A 26,578-nucleotide genomic window follows, 5' to 3' on the forward strand; every position below is an offset into this window, starting at 1 on the left:
TCAAACAATAATTTGTATCTAAACGCAGCACTCGTCATTTTCCCTTCTCTTTCTATTTTTCATTTGTTTTATCGTCAGATTTCAATTTTGATAAAACTGATGATATAATTGAACTACTTAACAATACAATGTACCTCTAGTTCAAGTGCACAACAGCCAACGAATTAGATAATCTTGTTTTTTCGTGGATATCAAAGTCTTTTTTCAGAAATTTCCTCATCTTCAAAAGATCACAATCATTATCATGCAATTTGTTTACATGTAACTATAAACAAAAATTGAAATAAAAATACCATTTTGTTATTATAATAACCACCTTTCCACTCTCTCTGAATCTTCATCCATTATGAAATAACAATTTGATATGAAACAACAATTCACTAACCACAATGGGACGTACGCATTTAAAAAAGTCACCGATTCAAATTCTAATTCATAAATGAACCGGCTACTTTTAATTTGCCATTCGCTTTCTTTTTTTTTTCTTTTTTAATTATTCGGCTAATATTTTAATAAACATACATTATCAATGTCTGTGTATATATAACAACTCTCAACAATCTACGACAACGGGAATTAGATAATAACTTCATTGACTCGTCTCTACACGTTATCATTCATTGATCGAATAGTCGTAGAGGTGTTAATTCTAGTATAACAAGTTAAAAGCAGCGTGCACGGTGTTATATTGTTCAAAATTGCATTTTCCATTATGCTTTATCGTTAGTAGCAATATTTGGCGTAAGTCAAGTAGGTCAGGACATAATTTTTAACTTCAATGAATAATCTTTTCTGCCATTTGCTATAAATATACTAAATTCAAGTCATTTTAATAGTTTCATAATACGCGGGGGTTCAAGCTTGTAGAATATTTTTGTATTATACAATTTTAAATTTACGGATTCTTTTTTTCATTAAAACCTGTCAGTGACTATAAAGATCGGCGAGAGTGCCTTTCTTTTTTTCACAATCAATTTTTGTACCATAGCTGAAACACTTATTCGCTGGACAACTTTTCTTGTGAATTTTGCGGATTCGTTTACAGCAGCACCAAATCAGCGGTGAGTATTTGTCAACATCGAACTATAATACACGTATAAAGTACCGTTGATTGTTATTTGACGCTAAAAATGTAATTAAATTATGTAGATATTCGTACCTAGAAGCTTTTTTGTTGTTTGAAGACAAAAAAGAAGAAAAAAAAACAAACTCACAAATCAAACGACAATTAGAGATTCACACACGCAGACATGCACATACAAGCAAACATACTTTCTTCACTGGTAGACATATACAATTTGTTTAAAAAGTCGTCAATCAGGTACCGAACCCACATATTATTTCGTTATGACTTAACTTTTTTCGTCTCTTTTCTTTTACAAAAAGACAGTATGGGTTTGCGGTAGCTTGAAGGTAGCTATACTTCCAATGAACAATGCCGTTGCTGTCAGAAGTGCTGGCGCAATTAGCGGTGCACCAATCAGAGTCTGGTAAGTAGCTGTGCCTATCAAGCCCGATAATCGTATGCCGGCTGTCATGAAGCCAAAACCGGTACACCTTGAAACAACAAAGAGTGTTTCAATATTTTTCTTCTGGATTTGACAATGAAATGGAGGAACCGATTTTAGGGATGTAGCGAATATACAGCCTAGTTGCAGAGCTGTCGAGGCAGTAATATGACGAAGGGAAAGTTTGAAAGATCAAATGGAGTTATTCAAAAGGAATTTAGTTGACATATAATTCCTCTGGCATAGGAAAAAAATCAAAAATTTCAGGTACAATAGCACAATGATTGGTGAGTTTGAAGAGATCGCATTATTGAATTATTTCTACAACGACAAGATCGCATCGTTTAACCTATTATAACAAAATAGGGCTTACTTCATTTTTAAATGAATTCTCTACAAATTTGCAGATTCAGATTTTGGATAACGGTGGAGTATTTTTTTATCATAAGGCATTTAGCTAACTGTTCTACACTTGTTATGACTTTAATAATCACTTGTTTTTGATCAACTTAAATGATAAATAGGAAAAACCTGACAGACTGTTGGTTTATAAAGAATTCATTCATAATCGAAATCAGCGCTGGATAATTAACATCGGTCAAATGGTACAATTTCTAAATTGTCAAAATGATTCAATAACGTGAACTCTTTAAATTCATCAATAATTGTGCTATTGCAGCTGAAATTGTCAGGTTGCAAAATTTTTTTTTATCAAGTCAATATTGCGACAAAATAATTTATATATAATAATAATAATTCAATTAACTTCAGTTGTATACTTTCAAACCTTCGTAACATCATTTGACTGGCCTGCAAATGTTTGATACATACTTATAATGTGCAATAACTCACCTTAGATGCGTAGGGAAGCTCTCGACTGTAGCCAAGGTCAGTGAGGTCCAGGCGACTGCAAAAACCACAATAAATCCTCCCTCGAAGCCAAGAATTGCCAAGCTGTTTGTGCCCACAAGCATGAGAGAGAGTGCAGCCATAGACGACAGGAACAATGATATGCCTGTGAAAATGAAACGTTTGTTTGTGAAAAGTTAACATGAGTAGGAAAGAAGACGAAACGCATGAAAGAGATGAAAGAAATCCCACCAATCATCATCGGCCGTTGGACAATGGTCAGCGCAAACCCAGCCAGAGCTGCCGCAGGGACGAAGGCCAACTGCGCCACGAGGTGGCCGTGCAGCGCCTCCTCAATGTATATGTTGTAGTCTAAGTCGAGACTTGGGCACGGACCGCTAAGGCTTAGCTCCGTGTTATTCTCCAATTTACATCTAATGAAGACTTGTGCCGACAGATCCGTGTCCACGAATCTGATTTTCAAACATTGTAAAGAAAAGTTGAGACATAAACTTCGAGTTGTGAAAAAAAAAATGTTATTCGTAGAATTAGAAAGTAGCAAAACGGAGTCAATCGATCGACCAACTCTATACTTACTTTGAGTCTACGATTGTACTGTCGGTGAAATGAGTTTTGCTAGATTTAATGCTGCTAAATTCGACGTTTTGAAACGTACAGTTGTCAAAATCGACGTGGCTGAATATCATTTTTGTGAATCTGAAAATTTGATGGTATCAGATGTTTGTAAAACGTTTTTTGAATTATTTTTTACTAGCTAGATGATAAGATTCAGTGATGAGGATAGTAGAGATATTTGAACAACAGAAATAAAATTTCAACCACTTACTTGCAGTTGATAAATTTAGAGTTTTTGTATTGAAGATTTTCCAAAGACCCATTAAAAACTTGTCCATTGTGAGTCTTGTCGGCATAGTGTATCGTCTGAGCTTCGTATTCTGTCGCTCTAAGAAGTTTCAAATATTCAGGACACCATGCCATCAGACCATAGAGGCTGTTGTGAAAGACAAAGTACAATGTTAATGAAAAATCAATGGGTGAATTTCTACATGCGTAAGAAACATGTTTCTACAGTTTTATGCAGATAGGAAAGAAAAAAAGAAAAGGATCCCTACCCAAATGCGGCAGCTATCCAAATGATGAGTAGAACGATTGTGATACGTAGATGAGGAGGTGAGAATAGCTGCAGAAAAGAGTTCCAAAACTGTAACGAAAATAGAAAAATATATTAAAAAAATAAATTTAATAAGTAAATTTAATAAGTAAATCGTTATTGATTGAATCGTTTATCTTATTAATCATTTATGATTCGTTATCTGTTTTCATACAAAGACACCCAGTCTGTTTTTTTTCATAACTTTAAAGCAATGAGTTAGTTTTCGAAAACTTGTCACACGCTAAACACATTGAAAACCGATTAATACACATCGTGTAAGATTGTTTGAGTTGCAAAATAATTAAATATCTATCTTGATGGTAGTGTCATAAAAAGAAGTATCCAGAAAGCACAGTGGAAAAGTTTGCTATGTACCAACCATTTCAATGGAGTACAAAATATCAGCTAAAACACTGGCGTGTGTGGCTGGTGAAGGCGGAGACAATCCTCTGGGCCGCTTGCTCGGCAATTCCAATTCTGAGAGCTGATACTGAGCACCTGTTCCGCCTTTCCGAGCGTTATTCTTTTTGTATATTCTCTGCAAAGGCACAGGATGCGTGAGAAAAAAGTCAAATAGGTAAATTCTGGGGCTTTGACCAGGAGCAAAAGGAAAAACACTGCTCACCTGGTACACCATCATTGCCTCGACGTCTCTTCCCGCCTCGACAAGGTAGCGTGGACTTTCCGGCAAAAATACAAGCCCAATTGTTGCACTAAGTGCAGGAAGGCAACAAAGCAGAAGAAATCTATGCCAGGCACTAAAGTGCTCCTTGTTCTCGAGAACTACCATTTCCCCTGTCGTCGGCACAACGGCCCAGGCCAAAAGCGCCGCATAAACACCACCCAGAGCTCCGGCGCCAACTAGAGCACCGGTCCAACAGCCTCTGCTGGACCTAGGACAGCATTCTGCGAGGTACGCGAAAGCCAAAGGAAGTGCTCCACCAACGCTGTTTAATTACATCCAAATATTATTAATGGTTGAAGAATTGCAATGGATTTGTTTATGCCTGTTCTCTTTTTTTTGAATAAGCTTTCAGCTCACCCAATTGCAGAGCAGAATCTAGCGGTCATGAAAGTGCCGTATGTTGGCATAAAGGTAGCGACGCCGCTGAACAGAGCATGTACTGCCATTGCGGAAAGCAGCGCTCTCCGTCTTCCCAACCTGTCACCTAGTCCTCCCCAGCATAATCCCCCAAGGGCAAGACCGACCAAAGTTATATTGCCTGAAATCCGTCGGTGAGGTGAGATTTAAGAGATGAGGAGCATCGACAAGTTGAGCGAAAATGATAAGGATTTTGTGGTCGAGATTGAAACAAGGTAAAGTAAAAAGTCTGAATATATTGTTACCAAGCCATCCTTTTTCATTGTCTTCTATGCAGAGCTCGACTTCGGCGCTGGGTAGGATGTAGGGTACTACGAAGAACTCGACGGTGTCTGCGGCGAGACTCAAACCGGCACACAGTGCGACTAATGCTTGAAAGGAACCGACACCAGCCTGAAAACACATACGTATATTAAATCGAAGGTTTTTAGTAGAGAACTCGAGTCGAACATGAACCATAGAATAATCAATGACTGATTTTTTATTATTGCAAGTCGTTTGGGATCTGCGTTTCCGAATTTTGAAATTAATTCATTTTAATCTGACAACAAAGAAAATTGACGGACAGGTCTTGACTGAAAAAATGCAAAGAATCAATCGACTCCGTACGGTTATTTGCCAGGAAGATAAAATTAACCGCAGATGTAGAAATTGGCCGTGAGGGGTTGGCAGGCTGGCAACACAGCTTCAACCCCCCTAGACAAAACAAAACATAACCTGACGTCCGTCTCAACGGATCTGAGGTGCGAATGAGTCAACGAATGAATGCGAGATGCCTTGGGGGGCGGAATATTTACGGTCGCGTCTTCCGGGATGTCGGGAAATTCGCGAGAGCTGCACTTGAGGGAAGTCATCGAGTTTTCGAGGCCCGGTGGCACGTCCATCGTCGAACAAAACTGTTAGGTCAGGAATTTTATAATAAAAAGAAACCAGCACAAAACCCGTCCGCACATCTTGCCGCTGGCTGCTGGCTGCTGTTAGCTCAAGTCAAGACCGGTCGCGCCGACTCGAGGCAGACGATTCAGCGCATATCTGGCAGCTCAAACAGAGAGGCGGCTGCAAGGGTCGACGATCCCCGCGATCTTCGCGGGGTTCGAGCAGTCTAATTACACCCAGAAACCGGAGTTTCTTGACCTGTGCCGTTACGCGGGTCAAAATCCGACCCCGCGACGCCTGGCTAGCGATTTTTGTCGTCTGGGATCTGCATTCATCGATCGCATTTCTTATTTCTAGCCTGTTTTCCCTGCTGCGCACTCGTTCATCGGGGTTTTTAAATTTTCATCGAATAAAACGCGCACTGATTATTTAAACTTTTGAATAATCAAACGCGCGCATGGTTTGGTCGGCAACTGGTGGTGCACGTGTGAGTTGCTAGAAATCGATATGCAGGCGCTGCACTGATTACAAATTATCTGTACTTAGATTTTTTTCTTATTATTTGCAATCTGTTGCTCTTCTGTCTACTTTTCATAGATTCTAAGAATACAGATAGAATTAACAAGTTATTCCATCATCGTCGATGTCACACGTTTTCTGAGCAAAATAATCGACTGTGCATAGAAGCAGAGATTTCGAACGATTATAGGTATGAAATTGTCGGGGAATTAGTCTCCGGCTGCGTTTTAACAATCAGCTGAGTAAATCCATCGTTAGTTCACGACAGAGGACTGAGTCGTATATTAATGAGCGACGTCGATTCCGTTTCAGGCTTGCATCGCGATTTCACGGCTGAGCGTTACGGTCGTTACGTATGCGCTAAAATAATCACCGTCTAGTTCAACGGATCGTACGTACACATATCAGAGGTGCAAAGTGCCAGCACGAAATGCGATTGGAAAAAGCATTGTACCATTTCAAAATGTGTTAGGAAAAGATGCTACCACAAATTGCGATTGGGAAAGTTAAGTTCCAAGCATATTAAAAAATCCTTAATTGTATTTAAAAGGCCTAGGTAAACCCCGTTTAGACACCAGTCGATCAGGCACTAGAGTTATTTGACACCAAAAATAATGGAAAGCCTCGTTGGACACCAGCGGTGTCGTGGAGGTGGACTACATGGGGCCCCAAAGATTTAATAAATATATAAATGCTTGATTAAAACCAAATTTGTCAAAAAATGGGACCGCAGCGTTTCTTTTACACGTCTGACAATTTTGGTTTCGATCGGGCATTTATAAATTTAATCAATCTTTGTGGCCTGATGGGGATGTGTTCGCAAAACCACTCGTATCCAATCAGGCTGTGTCCAATAATTCTCTGTGTCCGATTGGGCAGTGTCCCAAAGGGCTGGTGTCCAATACGGCTTCCGATTATTTTTGATATCCAATAACGTCAGTGTCCAATCGGCTGGTGTCCGAACGGGTTTTTGCCCTCTAAAAAAACTAGAATCATGTATTTCTGCACCTTGGATCGATGAAAAACCGTGAAACTGGAAAGTATTCGAATTGAGAATTTGAGATATATAGCGTGTTTACGCGTCTGATACATCGGTGTATCTAGTACAATCGACGCGTATATATTTCTGAGAGGTTTTTTTTTTTTTAAGAAACTTGCTGCTCAACGCCAGCAGACAGGAAACTCAGTCTGCATTTTGAACAATATAGCTTATTCGGTTGCTTATCAGCCTGTGTTCAGCGAGGAGTTTCAAAGAAAACACCGAGTACATGCAATTGGCTCGTTTCCGATTATAATTACTGGCTCGAGTTCTAAAATAGCTATGTGATCACTTCAGTGTTCATTCATACAATATTCCCACTTGTCCACGACTGACGCACGTCGTTACGCGCGAATCTAATCGCGCGTATGATATAACGATGACTTACCTGCTTGATAGCGTCCTCATGAAATTGTGCGAGGAGGGTCGCGTCGGCGGTGGAATCGATCAGGTCGTGTTCAGCGGGGTCAGCCGATGCAGGAGTTACACCTGCGGCAGCGGCGACGGCGGCACTGCCTGGACCCTGGGAAGACATCTCCTCGGTATACAATAATCCGGCTCTAATTGTAACGGAGCGGTGACCACCGGTTGCAGGATGTTGATGAGCCGACGGTGCGGTTCCTACCGAACCCACTGACCCCTGGACAGATCCCACAACGGATCCCGTGCTCCCGCCGCTCCCCGCAAGCCACAGTAAGCTCTCCTCCTCGGACGAGGGCATCACTGCCACAAACCATCTGCGTAATATACATGCATCGTCGCTATTACCTAGTTGTAATAACCCTCCGGCAACTATACAGATTATATCGTTGCTGTATGATGGGTCTGCGGAATTGATCTAAACGTGTGTGCGGCTGCATGCAGACTGATATTATTACACGGTATACGTATAACGACGATTCAGACGTTATGAGATGCGTCGATGTTTCGCCTGATTAATCTATAGTTTTGGTCATTATATAATCTTCCTGACTATTTTACAATTTTTTACTATTCTCAAAAAATATAGTTATAAATAAAAGATTCGCGTGAAATTTATATAAGGGCAAATGAAGGTGAACTGATGATTTAGAAAGGGCAGAATGTATTCTCAGTTGCCGAAATGCAGGCGGATTTCGTTAAAATGTAACCTGAGATGCATAAATGTAGGGGCATTTACGCTAACAAATTATTAACACGACTCATGGGAAATTTCCACGAAATAATCCTTCTGCAAGAAGGCAGGGAATGATCGCGTCTTAATCTCCGGTTTGAAGAGAGTTTATCTCAGTTTGTAAGACCGATCTAATTATAATCCCCAGCTAATTAACGAATTGAGAACGACGAATAATTAGTGGCCGTGGTTCACCAGCCCGACAATTGATTGGCAATTTCTGTGTAGGTACACTCTTTTTTCGCCACAACACGAATTGCGCACCCATTTATAATATTACAACATGTCGATCCGCATCGGGGCGACGACAGGTGTGTATAAACGCCAATTACACCGGGCGACGATTGTGCACTCGAATAAGTGTGTCATTAAGCGATGAAATAATTAGCGCGTATTATTAGCACGTCATGTATCATCTGCTGCAGGTATAATTTATGATACACGGTGTCTAAAATCAACGCTGCGTTATCAGCGAGTTTACTTCTTGCGAAATCACGGTCACTATGTATATACACAGGTGTATATATATGTGTGTATATATGTGTATATACACAGGTGTATGCTGATATATTTACAGTGTGCGGTGCGTGAACTACGCATTATAATAATATATGGAATAAGGTCAAATCGCATACTACAACGTGATTCCGGCCGAGTATAAGTAGTGCAGTTCAGCTGCATGCTGGCTGAAAGACGAGTAGATTGATAGGTAAGTGAGGCAGAAGATAGAGAATAAGAGAAATGAATATGCCTAGAGGGGAAACAAAATTAGCGAGTGGGCATGTTTGTGTATTCCAATGAAATATTTGCGCATTACTTTTTGATTTTCGTATTCTTACCTGGTTTAAAGAACTTTGCATAAATGCTATCAACAGATATCTTAATCGGGAACCAACGATTATCCTCTGCAAACTGACCGCAGCGAACTTTCGACGCGAACCCGATATCTTGTAATTATTATGTATGAATGTATGCAGCTTACAGCGCGAGGCGTGTTACAATTATGTAAAGGTTGATGCAAATTTTAAGTAAAAAATGTAAGAAAGTAATTAATAATGAAATGTAATATCAGTTTTGCGGGTAAATGCAGCGACGAGTTGAAGTGTGTTTATTGTTCTACTTGCTTTGCATAATGATATAATCACTAGATTCCGATCACGTAACACGCGTTATATTCTTTATTATCGATTATGTTCATCGCTATACGTATACTCACGCAACATTTCACTCTATCTCAGTGTACGAAATTATTATAATATTGAACGCGAAATATATACGTTGTACTTCATATACATATATAGATACGTATACATATATTCGCTTGTTGGAAGGTATGCCGCGTTTTTAAACGTTGTATTAAAAACTATGCGTCGAGTTTGAAAAATAGCTGTGTGTATAAATAGGCGGATTTTCTCGTTTCGGAAATTGTCCAAAAGTCAATACTTAACATTTTTTTAATCTGTTTTACGCAATTCCCAAATTTCCACGTTTCTATATGGTTGACGAGTTTTATCAATAGATTCGCTACCGGGATAACAATAATAATCACAAAGACGATGATAAAATTAATATGTAAAGTTAAAAACAAACGTATTGTAAAACGCTGCGATGTAATAAAACGTGCCGGGTACAAAGATGATAACAGATTTACGCCGTTATATTATATACACTGAACGTTACAGAGTTAACTGAAACTGAACTTGAACTTCCTGCTAATCACAGGTTGCGTCAGAGTTATGTAGTTCCTACTCTTACAATTGCGCCACTTAATTTAAAAAAAATTAACTTATTCAATCGATTTTTTGTGTACTCACTATGGCGAACTATGAATATAAATTATACGTGATACGCAGCACCCAAATAGCACTGTGTGTTTTGTCATAGATTATATTTTTTGATCTTTTCTCCTTCGACGATGAATTATGCGATACGATATGTATATATATTTACTGTTAAATCCGATATGTTTTAAGTGATTTTTGAGAGCCTAACTGTGATCACTACCCGACGAAATACGATATGAAAGAGATCACGGTGTCCGGGTGGCATTTTAACGTATTTAGAATATTTTCGTTCGGTTTTGGCAAACCGATTTTTAGATTATCATATTTTTGCAAATGGATAAAATGAAAGAAAACTTGTCCTGTATTATTATTATTATTTCTTGTTGTTTGTTGGTTTTTTTTGGCAAAGGTACTGAAAATGGTAGGAAACACTCGCGTATTATCGATCTGAAACCCCCGTCGGCTATACTAAACACGGAGAAAACAGTCGTTCCTTCGTCGACGATGTTTGGACGAGGAATGATATTCGACGCTTTTCTGCACCGCTCGGCGCTCTCGTCACAGTCCCGCTGCCGCCTGAAAATCGATAATTTAGTTATCAAGCTCTGACATACTGCACATGTACGGCATTTGTGCGAGACAAGAATCTCGCCTGGACGAAGGCGCTTCAATTAGTACCGCGAGCGAAGAGACGAGGAATTCCAAATTTTTTCCGTGCCGAAGTCTTACACTCTCGTCTGAATTCTCTTCCTGCGCAACTCGCTTCCCGCGAAAAATTTCGAACTTCGAACGTTGCTGAAAAACAAATTTCCTGAGTTCTAAACTCGTCTACAATGCAACATCGCGGTGAGAATATCGCCTACACGATTCTGGGGGAGAAACAAAGTCGGGAGCGAGTCTTGTTTGCTAATTGATGAGGACGGATACCGTAATTATAGTAGGTAGCGGGGACCGGGCGAGAGATAAGAAATTGCGCAGTCAAGATGCTCGCTGCACACGCATCGTGCAGTCATCGTTTCCTTCCATATTATCAAAGCCGCGATTCCGCACCTGCGACGTGAATTTTCCGCCCTCTTTTCCCCGCGCCCTGTAGACTTCAACTTGCGTATGTATTTACGGATGAATCGGTACGGTCACGTTGCAGCTGCATAATCAGCTCCTCGGAGAAGATAAATCGAAATATATTTACACAGTATACAAGCAGGGTGAGTGAGTGATATCGGAGCTATGAAGACAAGTTGATAAGATCTGTGGAATGCCTGTAGTATATCTTATATTTATACTGGGAATTTATATAACGGTTATTTTCATTCCATTTTTCGAAATTATTTGAAAATACCTTGCTAATCCAGCATTTCATCCGCTTTTTCTGTGGCCCTTTGTTTCCTCCTTATATATCCGGAAAGGAAGGAAACGCGATCAATGTTGAACAGCAGTCTTTGGATCTTTCGTTCCTCCAGAAGGCGGAGGAAGTTTTGCTTGGTTTTACTTTTTATCAGTGTCTAGTCATTTTTACGAATACGCATTAATGTGCCACTAGTTTCGGTCGTTGCTCTTCTGATCGTCGTCGTCGTCGTCGCGTTTGCAAAGATAAGGGAAAGCACTTGTCACACTGTATTTCTGCCGCTCGTATTTCGCCTGAATCTCAAGGCGAATGGAAGATTTGAAGACACTTTAGACGGCTGAAAAACGTGAAACTTAGCGCCAAAAGTGATTTCAGTAAACTGACATGAAATTTCTCTGCTTCTTCGAAGCTTATTGCCGAAATTCAGAGCCGAAGGTCTCGCCGAGTAGATTAGATAATAACTAGTTCGTATAATCACTCATTTCTTCAGAGACGCGATAAGGGGGAATAAAAGCGGAAGAAAGACGCTCTTGGCCAAAAAATACGTGCCCGTAAGCTTCGGTGGCGCTCGTTACTCAGCCGTTAGTAAACAAAGCCGATCGTAAAACTCCGGGGGTCTGTGACTACACACGGCGGCGATCCGTCGGGAGCAGATACTCGGCTAACAATGAGCGTTTGCACAGGCTGTGCGGCTGCCACGCGATGACTGAGCACGTGTGGGACTTGGGACAATTGATATACATATATGTAGTCCAAAGTCTGTCCTCCGCCGCGCGTTGTTACATCGCCACCCGGTAACAGAGGGCAAATTTGTTTAAGTTGATTGCTGCGCGGTTCGCTGCACAGACAATGAGAAAATTTGAATATACACGTCTATTATTACCCGTATCTTAATTGTTATTATTTTTCGTTCTTTCCATTTATCTTATAACAAAATTGAGTATACAATCGTTCGTGCTGTTATCTCTCGCACTTTGATGAACAAGTTTTTCGTCGAACACTCAAGGTATACCGCAACGAATCGTGCGTATCAAGTCGTGTTTTACCGTTATTCGTAATGTAATATTTTCTCATTTTATTGACTTCGGTTGTTGTACACCTTCGGATGCACCGACACTACTTATGTTTTCATGAATAATAAAACGGTTACGCCCCTATTTTTTCTCTCTTCCTCTTTAACTCGAAAGAATTAAAATTGATATATTAATTACCTAAATTAAAGTATTACACAAAGTTGGATCCGTACTAGTCAGAGTCGCTATTGACCTTCTCCTGTTCGTTGGATCCGTACTAGTCAGAGTCGCTATCGGCCTACTCCTGTTGATTGAATCCGTACTAGTTGGAGTTGATATCGGCCTACTCCTGTTCATGGGATCCGTACTAGTCGGAGTCACTATTGGCCTGCTCTTGTTCCGCCGCCTCCATTTCTTCCAGCTTCATTCTTGCCACCAACTCTTTGGCTGGATTGAACATGCCGTTTGTTTGTACGTTACAAATGAAACACCTCGTGCTCTTTTTGTATTGCTGAAGGGCACATTTTTCGCAGAAGTAATGTTTGCACCTGAAAAAGTGATTGAAACCTCATTTAGAAATTTCTCTTGCATTGAGAAAGATTTACGGAAAATTTGTTTTTCATTGTTGAATTAGAACTCAGACTACATAATTTGACAAACTTTGTGACGATCGGATCGGTGAATCTGTTCCTGCATATGAAGCATTTGAACGGCAGATCGTCGCCATCACTGTCTATTTCGTACTTCTTGTCATCCTCGTCACCACTGTTGTCATATTCACCGCTGGCTGCCTCTCTCTCTAACTGCCAGCCCAATTTGTAGTCGGATCTGTCGTGGAGAAACTTGCAGCTGTCTGGGAATAATAATAATAATAATGATAATAATAACAAAAACAATCTTTATTAATTACAATTATGTTTGTAAACGTAGGGGAGTAAAGCACGTTGGCAGTCACAAATGGAAAAGCCCACATTCGCACGAGGGACAATGGAAACTGCCGAAAACGTTGTCCGGGTGTAGCCGGACCCGAGTCCAGATCACCAACCCGTAACTCAGTGTCGAGAATAGAAGAGATTGCCTTAAAGGCGACGATTTAGTGCAATTCATGTGATTGAACAACCCTTTTAATGTAGTTTGGTAAAGAGTAAAAAGTTCTTTGAAACTGCACAGAATGAAAAATCTGTTTCCCTTCTCACCTCCAAATCCACAGAACCCCGTTTCCTTGTAATCTTTACAGATATCTGGTTGATAATCCCATCTTACAGTGGCTCGAAGATTTGCTGGTGCTCTGATGGGCCCTTTGCGCACCATTCCACTGGACGCGTTGCCTGCTGCAGTGTCCTTTTTCTTGTAATACTGAGCATAATTGTTCATGCCGCGGTATACTTTGTCATCTTCTTTGCCCTCCAACTCCTGCAATAGAAAAGTTGATGAAAAAGTGACCGAAAAAGGATGCTTCAAGATTTCAAAGACAATTAGAACACCTTCTGAATCATATATTACGTCGGTATAAGCAAAGAGATTTGAATGACATGCTTAATTACAAAGCAGGAGACCAAAAATTTGGCCAGATTTCAGACTGTAACAAGCAAAATTGCTTGTAGTCACGTTACCTCGTTGATTTTTTGAGCCTTTTCAAACAGAGCTTGGGCATCTCTGTCTAATTCTGTTTCTGTTTCCAGAATGGCAGTTGCTCCTTGATCGCTGGGCCCTGCGGGCATCACATTCCTTTTGCTTTTATAGGAAACAGTGACGCTGTCATCTTCGCCTTCCTCGTCATTTTCACCTGGCATGGATCGTCGCCTTTTCATGCTCGTCTACATAAATCGAAACAGTGATTGGTTGTTAGAGTTTTAGACTTATCGTAATATTAACGTCGTTGATGAACATGGGGAAGATGACAAATGAAATGACATGGGAAAGAAAAATCTGTAAAAGCACCATTTCTTACACTTTGCCTCATAGGATTTTGAACGTCGGTCTTTTTTTCTTTTTTGACAATCGTGACTTCTTCATCTTCGCTGTCGCCTGTAAATGATCCGTTGTTTTATTTCGATAACAACATATTGAGAGTTAACCTATGACGCGTGGTCTGATACGAAAATCTCGTCTCAAACCGTCGAATGATCAAAACTCATTTTTAATTAACGAGCACACTGTTGGTTAGTGTCATCTCACCATTTTCTCCTACAATTTCTTTCCGTTTCCTGGCTGCGTTGTTGCGGATTTTTCGCTTCTTGAACAAAAACGTGCAATTTGGCTTTTCTGACGCCTCGTCTTCTGCCATGTTTGTTTTGCTACGATGAATACAAGGCGAGGCGCGTCTGTCGTGCGTCAACGCTAGGGACTCTAGTCAACGCTATCAGTAACACGATCTGCAAAGAATTCTTCGATCACATCGCTCGGTAAAATCGTAAATGCAACGTGAAAGGAATTCTTCTTATACGGTAGTCGGAAAAGCGAGATTCTGATGGTTCGGTCATGCGTTGGTTCCTTGGTTCATTTCCGTCATTCCTGGTTCGACGTTAACGATCGGCGGTTGTTTTTGGACAATTCCAATTTCTTCATGGCGAGTGGCGTTGACTAAAGCTTTATGCATCTGCATGAATTCGTCAGAGAACAGCGCCTGATGCACCGATGGAATAAACTAAGTAATGCGATCAACGTTACCGACGGATGCTACTCAATTTTCCGAAACTACTGCCGATCTTTCCGCAGTCGATCATGCGTTGGTTCAGTTCCGTCATTCCTGGTTCGACGTGAACGATTGGCGATTATTTTTGGACGATTCCAATTTCTTCATGGCGAGTGGCATTGGCTGAGGCTTTGCGCATCTGAATTCGTCAGAGAACAGCGCCTGATGCACCGATGGAATAAACTAAGTAATGCGATCAACGTTACCGACGGATGATACTCAATTTTCCGAAACGACTGCCGATCTTTCCGCAGTCGTAACCACTGCTCAGGCAATAATCTGGGCGAAAGTGTTGTGTTTAGATCTGTGAATTGTAAACATTTAACCGTGTCAGCCTGCCGAGTGCAGAGAAGTTCTCGTTTTTTAAACCCAATAAGTTGAGATAAAATTCTCCCTGCGCTGTGAATTTTTTCACCATTAGTATACGAAATTCTGTCGCATTTTAGTTGACGTTATTTCTTCGTGATTGGATTGCGATTTTTATTCATAATTTTTTCACTAACGATTATCGCACCGCACGCATCCGTCATAACCTAAAGGTTTATTTAATCGTCCGTACAAACGAATGAATGTTATAAAACTAATCGCAGTATTAACAGGTTAAAAATTTTCTAATCGTTATCTTTCGATAGTGAAAGAAATAAAACTCAGAAAGAAACAGGAAAAATTATGAGCAAAAAACAGAACATGGCTATAGATTTCCACGACAATATGATACTGCTAACCAGAAAGTATCTGAAGAGGAAAATCATGTGTCCAGAAACAAAGTTCAGGCATCATGTCAAGGAGCGAGTACATATTCTGGATTTGTTAAAAAGGACTGTTGAAAACGGTGAAAGCAATTCGGCCTTATTGATCGGCCCCAGAGGTTGTGGAAAAACAACGGTAAGATATGCCCAAGAATATGTATGCAAATATCGGAGACTAAAAGACAAAAGAGTAGCGTAAAGTAGCATGTAAATCTTCTTAAAATATTTCTTTCATTGAATTCAGCTCGTCAACAGCGTCCTGAAGGAATTGTCTTCATTAAAATCGTTCAAAGACGAAGCGCTCGTCGTGAACTTGCACGGTTTAGTTCATACCGACGATCGTCTTGCGCTCAAAGACACCACACGTCAGATGCAGCTGGAAAACGCAGTTGGTGACAAAGTGTTTGGCACGTTCGCAGAGAACTTGAGCTTCCTACTGGAATGTCTCAAGTCTGGAGACAAGACTCGATCAAAACCTGTAATTTTTATCCTGGATGAGTTCGACCTGTTTTGCGCCCACCGAAACCAGACTCTGCTCTATAATTTGTTCGACGTAGCGCAATCGGCACAGGTGAGAATCACACAAGGCAAAAATTGATAGTTATTTATACCCCTCATTGTCCTTTATTTTTTCCAGTCCCCGATATGCGTGCTCGGACTCACCTGCAGGCTTGACGTTATCGAGCTTTTGGAGAAGCGTGTAAAGTCCAGGTTCTCACACAGACAGATATTTCTTTTTCCGGGCGATACATCTGGCTCAGATCAACCCACCTCTGCTTTTGACGATCGCCTCAAGTTGTTCCAGCACCTCCTTAGCCTGCCTGACGACGAAAATGTAAACGAGACCGATCAGCAGTATGAGGATTGTAAAATAAATCCGCAGTTCGGCGCCAGATGGAACGAGTACATAAAAAGTCTGACCGAAAACATAACTATGGTCAATTTTTTGAAGAGAATGTACCAGCTGGACGTCAGCGAGAGGAGTTTCAGAAACTTTTTGGCCCTTGTTATATCGTCGCTGTCCGAGAAACATCCGAAATTAGAAGTGAACGATTTCGTCGAGGCTAACAAGTTCTTCAATCAGGACGACAAGGTTCTCACCCTTCAAGGGTTGTCTGTTCTAGAATTGTGCCTGGTGAGAATTTCACCTTCGAACAAAAGAACGCGCGTCTGTTCGCATCTCCCGATTTTATCCACCTCTCTTTGCAGATTATCGCCATGAAACATCAGACCGAAATATACGACGACGAGCCGTTGAATTTCGAAATGGTTTTGAACAGATACGTTAAGTTCGCCAATCAGAATTCGTCCATTCAAACAGTCCAGCGACCTGTGATCATGAAGGCTTTTGAACACATCAAGGTGAGCATCAATGTACCAATTATATTCCCATTATTGATAACGGATAATTGAAATTGCAGAATTTGGAGCTGATTCAGCCAGTTGGAGGGCCGAACACCCGAGTTGAGAAAGAGCATCAGCTCTATAAGTTTTCACTCGGCTGGCAGCAGATAGCCGATGCCGTTAAAAATTATCCCGAGCTTCCAACTGAAGTTTCCCAATGGGCGGTTAGCAGTTTACAATAGAAAATCCGTGCATCTAACTCACTTTAACGAAACGCGTTAAAGCTGCGCAGTTCTTCGACAATAGGATTGTTGTTTTGTTTTATTTTACATTTTTTACATCCTCGTATTTAACGACGTTCCCGTTACCAGTATTCATAGGGTTTTACGTACAACCCCTATTATTGTATTCGATAGGTAAAAATGAAACGTACGTAGAGTTTCTAGTTCTATAAATATATTCAATTACGTTGGTTATCATACTTTAAAATGGTAGAATAATTGTGTAGCCAATATTTTATTATTATTAGGTAGTACTACTGTAAAGTCTAGGCGAAAGAATGAATCGCGCGATTAACAGATCTCGTCTCTTGATTATCTGATTGTATTATTTATCTCTTACGTACATGTATTTTACAAGTTAAAGGCTTTAATTTATTTATTTACACTATTTATTTGTATTTCGGAAAACACGAGCAAGAAAGAAAAACATAATGTTAAAGGAAACTAGAGAAGGCAGAACAAAGAGTAAAAAAAAAAAAAAATAAATAAACTTATGTGGATTGTACATTTACTCGGTAATAACACTTGTTTGTATTTCTATTTATACAAAAGTTTCTATGATATAAATTTATACACTCAAAAACGATGTAAAGTGGAAATCTTGTCTTGTTTTTACGTGTTTACTTATTTCTTTCATTACACCTCGTTGTTACTCAATCCACGACAACTTTGGTGTCTCTTCGCTCTTTAATGATTTTTTTAAAAGATCCTTCACCCCGGATTGTATTCGGTTGTTTTTCAAACCGGTCACTTTTCCTGGACTGCGTGCCATCAACTTTTTCAGTTTTTGGGCTCTCTGGCTACGATTGTATCTGTCCAAGTACGATTCATGCCCTGTTGAATCAAGTCGATAAATTTTCACCAACTCCCTCCCTTCAATGCAACACAATAAAAAATATCAAACCTGGGTTGAATCCCATTCGCAAAACATTCTCCAGTTGAATTTCATCCGGGAATGGCCGAAGCGCGGAGACCGCTCTGCTCACTCCCACCTGAAAATGAAGTTGAAACACGTTCGTTGAAAAATTCACACGTGCGAAATCACCACGTATTTACCCACCTGCATGTGTCTTACTCTGTGCTCGACCAAATCCGCACCCAGCAATTCGTCGTGCGTGCTCATTCTGATCGGTAGCACCTTGTCGATCATCTGTAATTACGGTCAAGTTCAAATTTCGAACCACTTCCATCCGTCTTCACACATGCTTACCCACAACAGAATAACCGACGATAGAAAACTCCAGCTGGCTAGACAAAGCACGGACAAGCTTTGAACCCCGAGTAGATACCATCCCCCACCTTAATTAAGGCAATCAGCAAATCGGTGTTATTAGAAATTTTGATAATCCCCGTATATTTGGATGCGGTTATATCATAATTTTTTTAGTTGATGAATATTATACTCGGAGTTGTTTATACATGATTGGAATCGACCTCCGCATCATGGACAAAGTTCAATTCGTTCTCTTGGCTTGTGTGAAAAAATTTTCATCCTACTTCACACGAATAATTGTGACATCTTGATCAATTGACGCATTCATAACGTACCTTTGAACAGGCCTCTTCGGCCGTTCGTCGTTGTCAATGGTCGAGGATTGTCCGCAAACAAACCAATCGCCAGTACTCCCCAAACTCCACTAGCTCCTACTTAAATAGAGTTTATACAGTTCGTTTTATTCAAAATTCATTGTAACTAAGGGAGGATAAAGGAACCTAAACCATTAAGGATCAATGGTCCGTAACGGGGAAATCAAAAGTCAGGGAAAGAGAGAGAGAAAATCGTTGAAAAAATCTCCAGCAATCTTATTGATTCAAATGAAAATGAACGTGAATATGAAACAACATCTCTAAGCAGGTTTTTTCTCTCTCGCCAAGTTTTGATTCAGACCACCAGTCTTTTACCCTTCATCGTAGCTTAAATTCACCGTGAACTGCAAAAGCACCAACAGGATCGTCTATGCCCAGTTTGTCCAAAGCAGGCATCACGATGCAGGCTATAAACCCGCCGATTGATCCGACTACCAACGCTTCCCATGCTTGGAAGAGGAAACACCCGCCTGTATTCGAATAATTATACACGGCCGAATTAAGTGATTCTATATCGAACAAGACGCGATGTTGAAATGATGAGGCATATCAAGACTCAATGAATGCATGAAGAAAAATTGATTCATCAGTGCTGAGGAACAACTTTACGAACCATAACGTACTGAATGAAAATTCACCTGTCACTGCGACCAGCGCTCCAAGGATGCCGTTAATCTGACTCAAAATGTCGATCCCGTTCGGGCCCATCAAGCTGAACCCAAACCCGATCAAGCCGCCACCCATGCTTGCCATCATCGTAGAGACGGCAGCTCTGGCCGCGTACTTCCACCGATCGCCACTTACGCCGTAAGTGCTTCCGCTGTTGAACGCCAGCCAACCCCACCTTGGAAGAATTCAATGCATGGGTGCATCATAATAGAAGTAAAAAGGACTGGAATCACTTGCAAATCAGTGAAACCCTTTAATATTGGAAATGATTTTGGAATCAGTGAAAAGTCAAAGGACTTTGAGGGTTCGCTGGAAACCCTTGGAAGTCAAGCTAGCCTTCAATATTGTAAGTCATTTGGAATATCACAAGACGATCTCCAAGTGATTTCCAATTTATTAGCTTCTCGGGTTTTACCAGAGGACGAACATTCCCATAACAGCGTTGACCGGGCAACCTGGTGGAAGAGGGTTCAACCCGTTGTCGTATCGGCCAAGTCTTGGTCCCAGCATCATGGCACCGGCTAGAGCTGCAACGGAAAGAGACTTGAGCTAAGGAATGGAAGGGATAATGGGTGACATGTGCCTCGTCTGCATCATCGACTTGCCGGAAATTCCACCGACCAGGTGAACCGGCCCTGATCCGGCAATGTCGACAACCCCCATTTGCTTCAGGAATCCATGATCGCCCCACACCCAGCCGGCGGGGATGCAGTAGACGATGGTGTTTAGGAAAGAAAAGAGGCTGTAGGCCTTGAAGTTGCACCTGAAATGCTCTTATTAATGAATTGAGGAAGTTACAAACTTAACAGTCGGATATGAAATTGTAAATCAAAGAAACTGTAGTGAGTTGAGTATCGTTCGAAAAATCACTTGAAATCATACGATAGTGCTGAAGAACATCATATTCATGCTATTTTATCGTTTGCATTATATTAATTCCACGACTTCCAGTTTACCAAGTGATTTCCATTGATCGTCAATTCTTTCTTAGCGTTCTGAGTGATGTTGTGACTTACTGTGATTCTATCAATCCGGTAATCAGAGAAATGCGTCTAGAACGCTGAGAAATCATTGGAAATCAATGGGAACCATTTGGTACACTGGTCAATCAACGAGAGCACATCATGAGACAGAAGTGAATAAAAAGCACTGTAAGTCGACGTTAATGAATTGGAACCCAGCATTGGATTGCCAAGCTAAAGCTGAACCACCATAACACAACGCGCGGTTACCGCTCAGCCATGGCACCGCTGACGATGGTTGTGGCAGTGGTAGCAAAGCTGAGCTGAAAGAGAAACGCGGCGCAGGTTGAGCCCATGAGTTCATCATCGATGCTCGGATCGATAAGGAACCCGCCGATCCCAATGAAGGGGTTGACGGGCTGAGCCTTTCCGAAGCTCATCCCAAAGCCGAAGAGCCAGTAAGTGAGTCCGCCCAGGACGATGTCGACGACGTTCTTCATCATGATGTTGACTTCGTTTTTAAGCGACACGCAACCGGACTCGAGCATTCCGAACCCTGGAAAAGGTGGTATTGTATCTCGTGTAATACCGTGTAAAAAAAGTCCAGTAGAGGTTACACAGTCCTCGATTATTTTCACTTGTGACCATAACCGAAAAGTATGGTATATTCCAGAGCTGTAACAAGAATATCCGGTACGATCTATCTGATTGTGGTCACTCGCACTACACTTTCTTGCAAATAATAGCGATAGTTTGATTTTGGTGGAGTACCAAACCGATTTTACATAGTCAACTAAACAAATAGACTTGATGTGAAGCTAACGAGTAAATGTAAGAACTGACAACTATGTAATTACTTGTACCGCAGGTAGTTCTTACGATTTCCATTTTGCCGGAGTCTTCCACTAAAGACGGTGACGCATAGAATTTCCCAGACTTACCTGTCTGCATAGTGAATATGATGAAGGAGGAGCTGACGATCCATATCGTGTCCTCCTTTGATATGTTGTAGATCGAGCTCGAGTATCTGAGATCGGTGATCTCGAGTCTTTGCACGTCGCTTATAGCTAATACGGATTGATTTTTGAGGTAAAAATTGTTGTAAGGAGCCTCAGAGTTGGTTGATTCCTCCATGTCGGCTGCCTAAAAGTCGAAAACCTGTGTATAGACGTGAACTAACGTAAATGGTATCTTTACCTAGCGAACGTAGACTTGGATCGTATCCTAACTGCAGCTGATTGTGGGCGCAAACACAGATCAAAGAAATTTAATCGGAGAAAAACAAGTACATTATTTACCATCGATTCTCCTTACCTATTCTTTTTCTGCAAATCAATGTGCCGTACGACGATCGTTTAAGTCGTTTGCAGGACATAGAAAGAAAGAGAGAGAGAGAGAGAGAGAGAGAGAGAAAAAACAAGTAAAAAAAGAAAAAGAGAGAAGAAAAAATAGGAAGGTCAAATCTGGGGTTAATATAATATCAATGTTATATTATGCAAAGGAGGAATGGACGTGTATTACGCTATTACTAAAAAAATTTCAGACCATATAGAAACCGAAAAATATGTAATAAACATATTTATATGCAATATATGAAAATTTATACATATATAATATGATGTCATCGTAGTGTCAATACATATACATATACATATCTACATATATGTATGTATGTACATAATTATATTCATCCTGTATACATATATAATATGTATACATATGTATATATATATTGTATTCAGATTACATTATGAATTAAATATGTGATATATTATACTTAATAAGAGAGCCTGCAATTGCCGTGCAACGCATAATATATAATTATGCCGCGCTCGGAAAGAAATCTATTATTTTTAATATGATAAGCTTACTTTGTATGTAATATATTATAATAAGGTACATAATAATATAATTTATATTTTAGCAATATAAAAACAGCGGTGACTTTTCGTAATAGGTATGTATAGCGATAAGAATTTGATCGACGTGTTTTAATAACAATACTAACAATAATAACAACAGCAACAACAACAACAACAACAACAATAATAATAATAACAATGTAATCGTGAATTACATATTCTATTCAATATTTCATTTATTTAATTGTATCATTATATTTTCTTTTCGTCGTTTGTTTATAACGTGATTTATTCATTTTTAGTACGTGTGTAAAGGTCATAATTATTTATTTGAATAGCAACATTTAACGGTTCTCGTGTTAATAATGGTTTATTAGTTATCGATTATCCCTATCATTTTTATTATTACGATTATTATTATTATTATTATTATTATTATCAAACGCGTAATACAAGCGTTCAATCGAACTTGAAAAATATTTTGTGTGTGTGTGTGTTTTATACTATCTCGAGATTAATTTTAAATCATCTCATTTCCTTATTACATGTTTTATTTAATTATATTTATTTATTACGCAAACAACCGATTTTCGTCTACCCTGTGCAAATTCAAATTTTAATTGTAAAATATCGTTAATATTTATTGTAATTATGTAATACAGAAGCTGAAGATTTAATCAGCGTATTTGCATTACTTTGTTATATACTACTATATACGCATATTGAAAAAAAAAAAATTATAATAAAAAGAAAAGTGCATATACGTTATGAGGAGACGAAGGTTTGCATTATGGCGAGGCGTGCGAGGCTGTGATTTCACACAGAAGTAAAAATGCGCGGATTTTGTAATCAAAATGTGAAAAAAAAAAGAAACAAATAAAGACATAATGATAAAATCGGAGTGAAAATTTTTGCAAATCTTTCTTTTATTTTAGAATACAACTCGACGACAATTATTCTTTATTTTATTTTTTTCTCACGTTCAAAATATAGGGCAAAAAGAAGTTGAAATTTCCTCCATATTTCTTCTCCGATATCTCGAAGGATATAACTATATTAAACGGACGTGTTGATATTTATTTTTTATCAATATTCTTTCAATCGTTTTCATTCTTCCTTTCTTTTTCTTCACATTTTGCAATTGCAAAATTATTCATAGTGTATACTCGTATGTATGTACACTGTGCGTCTTTTTCTCATGAAATTTATGATTATTAATTAATTGGTATTACACATACATTGTATTGTACCACAGCTTGTGAAATTACCACAGCTATATTGTATATTATATGACGTACAGCAATTGTACATGAGTAGGTAATTTTTGTTGTTATTTATTTTTTTTTTTTTCACTTTCACTTTCTATTTCACCAGCCCGGTAAAGAAAAGCTCAATTATTTGCCACTCTTTTAAATTTTTCCTTACTTTTCAATTTCAATAGTTTCCTTCGCTATTTTCACCATTCGTTAAAATGTTTATAGATTTTTTTTTTTATTTCATTTTCGAAAATTTTCTTCGTAAAGTGAGAAACTATGCAGAGAATTATGTTGTTAATTATAAATAGGCAGAATTATCTATCATAACACGTGGCGTGGATTCTATCCTATGTAGGTATATATGATATTTTGTTTCAATTACTTTGACGATGATGATAATAATAACAATAACAACAACAAGAACAACAACGACAACAACAACAAAAATAAATAATAATAGTAATAATAATAACTTGCTTATGGTGAGTACAAATAGCCTAAAATATCTATTCATGTTTACGTATATTAGAGTGTTTAAAAAAAATCGGCTATTTTTTTTTGAAGAACATTGAAGAATCGTCGAGTATTCCTTAACAAAGGCCCTGTTAAAATATGAGCCCTTAATATTATTATTCAACGATGCCGATTCTCAATTTACTATTTCCATTTAAATAGCATGAGAAAATTTTCTTCGGAATCTTATTGCTCGTAAACGAATCACTATACAATAATAAAGAAGATGAATTTTTGTATGTTATGAAGCCTCAACCATTGAAGTGTTCAAAATAATATTACGTCATTATTTCGAACACTTCAATGCTTGAGGTTTCATAATTTCGAAACGGCTCGCCTTACGCAAATCTTCATTCAGACCTTTTTTATGGAGCATTCAATTTCCTGCAAAAATCTATGTTGCTTATTATTGTACAGTGATTTGTTTGCGAGTAATAAAATTCCAAAGTTCAGAAAAAAATTTTCTCATGTTATTTAAATGGAAATAAAAAATTGAGGATCGCCACCTTCAAATAATAATATTAAGGGCTTATATTTTAACAGGGTCTTTGTTTAGGGATACTCTAACGATTTTTCAATGTTCTATGAAAAAAAATAGGCGATATTTTTCAAACACTCTAATGTAATTGTAAGAAATGAGCACCGTCCGCGAACATATGTGTAATACCTGTCTAATAATAATGATAATGACTAACTAACAATCTCTATTGTTATTGTACAAGTACAGGATCAGCTACTTTAAAACGTATAGTTTTATACTATTCGTTATATCCGGTGACAAGGAGACAAGGAGAAAAAGAAAATAGATTATAAGGGCGGATGTGAGCGCGACTTGAGAGGAAATAAGTGAAAAAAGGAATACGAAAAATTGGATATTCTGCTTCAATAACAATTTTTTCACAGATTGGTGTTATCGTTATTGTTATATATTCATTCATTTCATTTGTTCAACACTCAAGTTTCGTGTTTTATTACATGTACACGTATGACGACTTGTCCGTCGTCTGTTACAACGTAATGCATATGCGCAACAATCAGAGATCAATTGTTTACCATGATGACCAATCGTCATGAACGAATCTACGAAAATGTTGGTAGTTGTAGCTGGCAAGTATGCTCAACACCGACAGCTGTCAAAATTTTTATGGTTATATACGTCATGGCGAACTGTGGTCTAAATTTATGGCGGTTGGTCACCCTGGAAAACAACTCAGGGTGTCCAGTTATTTGTGGAAATGTAATTTCCTGAAAATTCGAAGTTTTCCAGACAAGAATTATTATTTATTTAGTTTGTTCTCATGTAAACAATAAATGAAAAATACAATAGCCATATGAACAAGAATATTTTACATTTGACTAAAGCACAGCTCATTGTGAGACGAATTTGTAAGAATTCGCTAGCACGTTCAATTTTTAATAAATCAGGGCTTGTTCGTGACCATTGTGCCTGAAAGTTGAAAGAAAATATTTTTTTCTCACCAAATGGCTAAATTTTTATGAACCAAGGATGAAAATTAGTATATTCCAGATACGACAAGAAATTCCCTAAGATTTCCAGGTTGTTTCTAGGGCATATAAAATTCCCTGAGAATTTCCCGATTCCATAATTTCCATGAATACTGGATACCCTGAAACTGCTCCCAGATTGTGGCGCATGCGCATCAAAAATTTGATAAATATCATTTCTTACATTACATGCGTATTATGCGTATAACGTATAAGAAATTGTACGCGTATACGCGTAATGACGAATGAAAATCAATGTTATTAGACGTAAAAATTCTCGGCGCGTAATATCGATAACGTTGCATAATATGTAGTATAATATAATACCACGTCGATTATTTATCTCATCGTATTTCGTATTCCATTTTCTTTGCAAACTTGCTTGATTCTATTCCCATTTCAATATATTTTTCTACTCGATAAATTTTTTTTGTCCTGTGACTCTTGGTTTTTTCTATCTGTACATTTTGTTTAAAATTGTAGCAAGTTGAAAGAAGAAAAAATAATATTCTACATAACAATTAACATACAGCGTGAAAAAATTTCGTTCCCTTCTTATTAATGTTATCATTATTACTGTTGTTGTAGTTGTTATTGTTCTTGTTATAATAATTATTATTCATGCTTATGCGCTTGCAAGAGCGAATTTTATTCTATGCTAATACGCGATTGTTTATGTCAAAATATACATATATACCTATATGTATTATTACGATCGAATTCCGTTACTTTCCTATACTTTGTAATTATTATTATTATTATTCTTATTATTATTCTTATTCTTATTGTTAT

At 38.7% G+C, this 26,578-nt stretch overlaps 4 protein-coding genes across 9 annotated transcripts; 1 reads left to right on the top strand and 3 right to left on the bottom strand.

The window, feature by feature from the left end:
• Nucleotides 1–435: 435 nt before the first annotated feature.
• On the bottom strand, nucleotides 436–12,179 carry LOC124409998 (synaptic vesicle glycoprotein 2B-like). 4 transcript variants are annotated; one of them, XM_046888067.1, is made up of 12 exons: nucleotides 11,344–12,179; nucleotides 7,456–7,804; nucleotides 4,879–5,026; nucleotides 4,574–4,754; nucleotides 4,157–4,478; nucleotides 3,911–4,069; nucleotides 3,491–3,579; nucleotides 3,205–3,369; nucleotides 2,955–3,074; nucleotides 2,610–2,830; nucleotides 2,361–2,523; nucleotides 436–1,557 (listed from the first exon to the last, which is right to left on the bottom strand). In XM_046888067.1, exons 2-12 carry the CDS (start codon nucleotides 7,786–7,788, stop codon nucleotides 1,377–1,379), a joined length of 2,082 nt encoding a protein of 693 aa, XP_046744023.1. In that variant the 5' UTR covers nucleotides 7,789–7,804; nucleotides 11,344–12,179; the 3' UTR covers nucleotides 436–1,376. The 4 variants fall into 4 exon arrangements, with proteins under 4 accessions (XP_046744023.1, XP_046744024.1, XP_046744025.1 ...); XM_046888068.1 differs by lacking the exon at nucleotides 11,344–12,179 and adding an exon at nucleotides 10,035–10,757; XM_046888069.1 differs by lacking the exon at nucleotides 11,344–12,179 and adding an exon at nucleotides 9,060–10,025.
• Nucleotides 12,180–12,397: 218 nt separating this feature from the next.
• Nucleotides 12,398–14,677, bottom strand: LOC124410002 (E3 ubiquitin-protein ligase RNF113A). Of its 2 annotated transcripts, none has more exons than XM_046888078.1 (7): nucleotides 14,541–14,677; nucleotides 14,314–14,390; nucleotides 13,976–14,179; nucleotides 13,559–13,775; nucleotides 13,023–13,215; nucleotides 12,751–12,910; nucleotides 12,398–12,615 (listed from the first exon to the last, which is right to left on the bottom strand). In XM_046888078.1, exons 1-7 carry the CDS (start codon nucleotides 14,647–14,649, stop codon nucleotides 12,595–12,597), a joined length of 981 nt encoding a protein of 326 aa, XP_046744034.1. In that variant the 5' UTR covers nucleotides 14,650–14,677; the 3' UTR covers nucleotides 12,398–12,594. The 2 variants fall into 2 exon arrangements, with proteins under 2 accessions (XP_046744034.1, XP_046744035.1); XM_046888079.1 differs by having other exon boundaries at nucleotides 12,613–12,660.
• Nucleotides 14,678–15,304: 627 nt separating this feature from the next.
• Nucleotides 15,305–17,845, top strand: LOC124410000 (origin recognition complex subunit 4). The gene is made up of 6 exons (XM_046888075.1): nucleotides 15,305–15,473; nucleotides 15,690–15,942; nucleotides 16,051–16,377; nucleotides 16,444–16,941; nucleotides 17,016–17,168; nucleotides 17,228–17,845. The coding sequence occupies exons 2-6, from the start codon at nucleotides 15,727–15,729 to the stop codon at nucleotides 17,390–17,392; spliced, it is 1,359 nt and encodes a 452-aa protein (XP_046744031.1). The 5' UTR covers nucleotides 15,305–15,473; nucleotides 15,690–15,726; the 3' UTR covers nucleotides 17,393–17,845.
• A 64-nt stretch (nucleotides 17,846–17,909) lies between these two features.
• Nucleotides 17,910–21,825, bottom strand: LOC124409999 (putative ammonium transporter 2). Of its 2 annotated transcripts, none has more exons than XM_046888074.1 (11): nucleotides 21,591–21,825; nucleotides 20,920–21,205; nucleotides 20,293–20,450; nucleotides 20,103–20,214; nucleotides 19,657–19,862; nucleotides 19,357–19,488; nucleotides 18,980–19,075; nucleotides 18,642–18,730; nucleotides 18,492–18,581; nucleotides 18,336–18,423; nucleotides 17,910–18,265 (listed from the first exon to the last, which is right to left on the bottom strand). In XM_046888074.1, the coding sequence occupies exons 1-11, from the start codon at nucleotides 21,781–21,783 to the stop codon at nucleotides 18,081–18,083; spliced, it is 1,635 nt and encodes a 544-aa protein (XP_046744030.1). In that variant the 5' UTR covers nucleotides 21,784–21,825; the 3' UTR covers nucleotides 17,910–18,080. The 2 variants fall into 2 exon arrangements, with proteins under 2 accessions (XP_046744030.1, XP_046744029.1); XM_046888073.1 differs by having other exon boundaries at nucleotides 18,980–19,078.
• Nucleotides 21,826–26,578: the final 4,753 nt, after the last annotated feature.

The sequence above is a fragment of the Diprion similis genome, chromosome 8 (genome assembly GCF_021155765.1).
Source record: "Diprion similis isolate iyDipSimi1 chromosome 8, iyDipSimi1.1, whole genome shotgun sequence".
Classification (NCBI taxonomy): Eukaryota; Metazoa; Arthropoda; class Insecta; order Hymenoptera; family Diprionidae; genus Diprion; species Diprion similis.